At 36.7% G+C, this 5898-nt stretch overlaps 1 protein-coding gene across 1 annotated transcript; it reads right to left on the reverse strand.

Moving 5' to 3' along the window:
* Window positions 1–1031: 1031 nt before the first annotated feature.
* Window positions 1032–3046, reverse strand: LOC147859676 (10-deacetylbaccatin III 10-O-acetyltransferase-like). Its single transcript, XM_087324962.1, has 2 exons — window positions 2403–3046; window positions 1032–2243 (listed from the first exon to the last, which is right to left on the reverse strand). The coding sequence occupies exons 1-2, from the start codon at window positions 2874–2876 to the stop codon at window positions 1314–1316; spliced, it is 1404 nt and encodes a 467-aa protein (XP_087181088.1). The 5' UTR covers window positions 2877–3046; the 3' UTR covers window positions 1032–1313.
* Between the last annotated feature and the right edge of the window lie 2852 nt (window positions 3047–5898).

Raw genomic sequence — 5898 nt, forward strand, 5'->3', positions numbered from 1 at the left:
TATCAAAGTCGCCAAAAAATGCAAACTTTTGTATTCCTAACTTTTATATATAGACAAATGAAAGGTTGTCTATTCCTTTCTTCATTTTGACGATAAAATGATACTTGTTTGTAAACAAGAATATGTAAAATAATTGTGTGATTATTACTCTGTATACGCACATCGAATTCTTGGAACTATTGGTAGACTATAGGTTATACAAGTATGAGAAATAGGTTTGCTACAAAACAATGATAAACATCTGAAATGTTTCTTCGTTTTAGTTTTACCCCTTTTGTTATGAAAACCAATGTGGATGTTTGTACATTGAAACCTTGTGTTTTTATAAGCAAAATTGTGCTTGCCTTTTTATAGAAAACAAATTATGGAGAGTTTTTATGAAGTGGCCAACGTCACGACAAATCCAAAATCATTTTCAGTCCTTTTTGAGCACTTTGTTTTCCAGTTGGGCATAATGAGATGTCCTAATGTTGATTATACCAGAGAACGAAAACATGTTTTTACTTGTTCAAAGTTCTTTTGGTTTCTAGAAACTCAAATGAATGCAAAAGAAAGTTCATTAGAAAAAAACTCCTTGCGATTGTTTGATAGACAAACAACCAATGTGATGTGAGGGCTTGAAATCACATCCTCAATAGCCAACTTACAAGTGTATTAATTCTTATATCATGATCGTAAAGAATGATGATGAGTTAAGGTATAACTTTACAAGTTAACATCATAGAGCTGCAAAATACCAAAGACCTCTCCATATGTATACATTGAATATTTAAAGTTTAAGTATATTATTCTATGTAAAGAAGCCAACATTACTTATTTATTAGACCAAAACAAATACATTGTATATCTTGTTCACTTGTTCCTCAAATGTCTAAGATTAGCTAATATCTAGAATATTTCATATAAGAATCTCATAGAAGGCATAATAAAGAAATGATATTGTTGAGTTAACAATGAGCTTCAAAAACTCCTTGTCAAAGTGTAGTTTAAACGAGACTTACATTAGCATTCATTTGATTTTAGATGTGTGATTGATAAATAAACAATTTAAACCTTATAATATGGAAATAATGAGCGTAAGGGTTGTATACACTTGATATTTTAGGTGTTAGATGGAGACACCGTTGGAAACACAATGACAACAATTTTGAAGTGGTTGAAATAATGAGAGAAAGGAGTGGAATTACGTTATGTGAGTAACTTGGCATTATGTAAAAACAAGAAAAACATTAAGCCAAACTAATGTGAAATTCGTAGGTATGGGAGATTGGTTTTATTTATGGTGAATTCTAACAGAGCAATTATATGTATGTTTAGAGTTTGCTAGTGTTGTTGTCGAAGTTTTGGAAATGACCAGTACGATGGAGGTGGTGATGGATGTTGGTGACGATGGAACCTGGGACATTAGTCATGACGAGTTCGATGGTGTCTTCAAGGCCTCCGGTGATGGCAATGACATTGACGGGAGAGTGGAGGCGAACGGCATCGAGAACATAAGGGGAAGTGGCAAATCCAAAGTCAACCTCAGAAACACCTTCCCATAGCAATGTAAAAAGGAGCACTTGAGGTGGTGGTGCTCGCCTTGAGGTGCAATGCAACCGCCCAAATTCCTTTACACAACTCACAAAACTGTTGTCATCAAGATGCACCTTGGCATGGTGGATTAGTTGCACAATTTTTGTCAAATCGGCTTGTAGTAGATTACCCACTTGCTCTGTCACCATGCAATTGAAAGCATATTGTCCATAGAACGCTAGGTGGGTATCATGTGGCACGGGAGCTGGGAAAAAGAGTTCAACGTCCGTGGATGATGGCAAATTGAGGGCACGAACATGCTCACGCCAAAAGAGAGCAACCAACGCCTCAAATTTGTTACATTTCACATTCACGGTGTCTTTGAGATTGATGAGCTCATCAATGCGGACAGATATATTAGCAAGCCCTAACATGGAGACATGCTCGTAACTAACAATAGGGGGAACCTCTAGATGTTTCAAATTTGTAGTCTCAATAACATTGAAGTGTGTCATTTCTAAGCTAGGGTAATGCAACTTGAGAGGCCATTGAGATGTTTTTGTGGGGATGATACCACCCCAAATGGGAGTTGCCAAAACTGAATAATTCTTATCAAATTTTGTTAGCTCTGACCATGCATGTAGAAAATGCAACATGCCCGCGGCATCACACAATGCTTGAAGGACACGGATATTGACCACACAACCTCCACATGTGAGTGTGGTTACCTAGATATGCAATTATTCCTTGGGTTAATAGGTAGAACTTAAATATATTAACTGATTTTTACCAAGGGTAGAATAAAACTTCCTTTTAAGTAGTTAATAGGTTGTCTTACTATCTTTAGATCGAGAAACAGACCATTAAAGAGGAAAATAAGCATATACCTGGACTATCAAAGGAGGAATTTCCAATGAGGCATGAGGCACAAAATCATATTGGAGATCAGACCAATAGACTTTATCTAGCTTCTTGAGTTCAGCAAGGGAGATGTTGGCTTGGGCATCCACATAAATAGCACCTTGGGCATTACATGCAAGTTGGAGTTGAGTGGGGGTAGGACCTGGACGAAGTCTGCCAGCCAATGGGTAGTAAGCAACCAAAACCCTCTCTAATGATCGAGCTAGCCCATGAGATGTTGGTAAATGACCCACCTTCGAATATTGTTCATGAATTGGTTGACTTGCCTCGAAGAGCAACATGTGTGAACTCAAAACACTACCAAATGCCATACATGCATTCTCCGTAGATATATGCAATACATTATTTGGTGTCTCTAAAGCTGGCACAACTAACCTCGGTGCCTTCCTCACCACCACCAAAAGATTAATAGGCTCAAATGGATTGTTGTAATGTTCCATGCCTTGATTAGGGCTATCAATTCAAGCCCTTATTGTATTCAACTTGCTATGTCCCTTTTTGTGTTTCTCCTTTCAAGAGTAACTTATATTGATCACCTTCCTATCCCTTCCCTTAGTCACTTTATATTCTTCCAAACTTCTTCTCTTGAATGCCCTTTCACAAGGCCCTCTCTTGCCTTCTATATTAACTTCTTGAATATATGCTTTACTTTTGATTATAGAAAGAGGCACTCTCTTTTACCACATTTACAAGACACTTCTCCTATCCTTACAAGTGCAAACTCTAAATGTGAGGTGAAAACCCACGAAAAAATGACAACAAATGTACAAAGTGGGGAGTACACACTAAAGTTCTTAGCAACACTCAAAGTAAAGAATGTAGGTTTGAAGTGAGACATCCATAAGTTGTATACAATTTGAATAGAAGTTGTTTTGAGGGATTGCTTAAAGAAGCTAAATTCCTAATATTGTTTTTTACAACTCCATAGACATGTACCTATGCACATTGGTTTATATTTTTCATGAGATGAAAATTTTCTCACACTCATACCTACAACAATATTCCTAATACATAACTTTATGTCATAGGCTTTCACATAAACTAATAATAATTCAATTCATAATAATTTAAACTAAGACCACACCTTCATAAACCCCAAATGTATGTGTGAGTTGTATATGTAGTTTAAAGTATGCCCTTGATATAAACTAAAGATTAGTATTTACAAAGGTATGTGCATGTTTTTAAAAATAAAAGAAAAAAAATGCATACCCAAAGGTTATAATACTATTTACTCTATTAACAAGGTATTTTGGAAATCTATCTATGGGCAAAACATTCATGCAATGTCATCTTAGGCTCTTTCCTTCTCTACTCAATGTTGGTAATGTTGCTTGTATTACAAATATCCCAACCCTAGGGGATCAATATAACTTCGTTTTATATTCCTCCTTTGCGTATGAAAAGGCAAGTACGCTTTGCTTCTCTTGAACCATACCTAATCCCTTCAAAATCACGTTAAAATCTATAGAAAGAATGGAATTTCAGCACCCACCTCTATGTTTGGTACCCATGTGAAGAGATTGGAGGGTGTCTTTGCTAAATGTGGGTTGTGTGAGGCTCATGTTGTGGGGATTTTGTCGAGTATTTCTGTGTTGAGGCTTTGTTGCTTCATTTATACATGTTGTTTTCTTGTAGCCATGCAAAGTGGCTTGTAACATATGAGTTGTATATTATGTTATGTACTTTTTCTTAACTAATGGAAGTAGAAATGTTTTTTTAGAAAAAAAAGAATGGAATTTCAAGGCTTAAAATTTGTTGGCATTACCCCAAATATTTGTTTACACCCACTCCATGGCAAATGTGTTAAAAATCGTTGGGAAGAAGACATTTTTCTAGCATGCATTGCATTGTGTGTTGCTTTAATGGTAGTTAACGCATTAGAATTCCGTGCAAGCATTATATCTTGTTTATTCATCTCCCTAATGATACTAATGGTGTCCTACATATTAATATCGCAAGTGGTCTATGCAATGATTTTGTATGAAATGTTTTTACTTTTCATCACTTGTGACACATGCCATTATGAATTATGAATAAACGTTATATAGATAATTTTTTGCAGTATTGTGATGTGGTGTTACTATGATCCACCTAATTGCCCTACCTAGATTTGTGCCACCTTTTAGTAGCCACCCAAGATTAGCAAGCATACCAACCTTGGTAGCCAAACTAACCCAAAAGGGTACCTCTGTATGAGCTATAAATTAAGTAGGAAGGAATAAACAAGACAGACTGGTTCTTGTCCTCTCTATGTGCATTTCACAATAAAATAAAATTTGTCATGCACTGCTTGACATGTGCTTTATGATTACATGCAAATTACTATCTATGAAAAGGTCATCCCTTTTCGTAAAATCCGCATACAAAGTTGTGCTAACATTGCCTATCGAAAGGAAATGCTATCATTCTCAATCTTTGTAGGCTCACATTGCCAACAATTTTGTGTGACCTCATACTTTTTGTTGTAATAAAGCACATCAAGATTTTGTACTAAAATAATGATCTCTAACCATCTAGCAAGTATATATTGAAATCTTGAGCAATTCATACTGTAGGAATTGATGACTTATCATGTGAGATAATCTATGGTGATAGCCAGATGGACCCCAAACAATACCTCACTTGTAATAACTAATGTTTAGAAATTACACATATTAAATCAGAATGATAAGGGACAAACCCACTAGGAGTTTATACACTCACATGCGGTGATCTTAGGGGAAGACTTTGTCATACCCTAAGTTTCCCCACATGTCCTTCATTTTTCATTATTTTCCCAAATGCCCTTAGACAAGCTTTGGAAGAGTAAATATGCTAGTTTGTTTTTTTTTTTCCAAAAAGAAAACTCCTTCCATTAGTTATAAAATTTTGCAAATGAGACGATTATGTACAAATCCCCGAAGGGACGCGATAGTTCCATCTTATGTGGATGCCCACTGACTCAAGAAAGGGAGAGGATGACCATTGTTGGATGAAGGCTATTCGTTGTCTTTCAAGTCTCTCGGATCCGCCCTAAAGGCCATCATATTGGCTCTTTAGAGTGACGACAATTTCACTCCATATCTCTTGCAGTAACCTTGTTGGATGTGTGGTTTGGTTGGAGAAGACTTGCCTACATCGTTGTTTCCATAGAATCCAAAGATTTATTGGGCTTACCAATTCCAACACCTCTTGAGATTTGTCATTAAGAGGAGTGGAGTGGACATTGCCGCTGGTGGAGAAAAAGACCTCTTGTGCTTTTATCACCAAAGTCATCCCCTCCTCCTAATGCTCATATCTGCCAATTGCGGCCTGCCATGATAGCCAACATATATTTCCCCACTTGATTGAGCCTTTCACCTGGCATAATTGCAACAAGCAGCCAACCCCCCGCCATATTCGATGGGACGTTGGGCAGTCCCACAGAGCGTGTCGTATTGATTCTATTGCATGTGGGCACTCTACACAATTAGGAGAGCT

The sequence above is a fragment of the Azolla caroliniana genome, unplaced genomic scaffold (genome assembly GCF_043228905.1).
Source record: "Azolla caroliniana isolate FFs.n. ecotype wild unplaced genomic scaffold, voAzoCaro1.0.p SCAF_9, whole genome shotgun sequence".
NCBI lineage: Eukaryota > Viridiplantae > Streptophyta > Polypodiopsida > Salviniales > Salviniaceae > Azolla > Azolla caroliniana.

Bases quoted from the DNA above. Each gene is read 5' to 3' on its own strand.
- LOC147859676 (XM_087324962.1), bottom strand. From the start codon at position 2,876: ATGGAACATTACAACAATCCATTTGAGCCTATTAATCTTTTGGTGGTG. The intron at 2,244-2,402 runs GTATATGCTTAT...TTGCATATCTAG, and splicing joins TTCCTCCTTTGATAGTCCAG to GTAACCACACTCACATGTGG.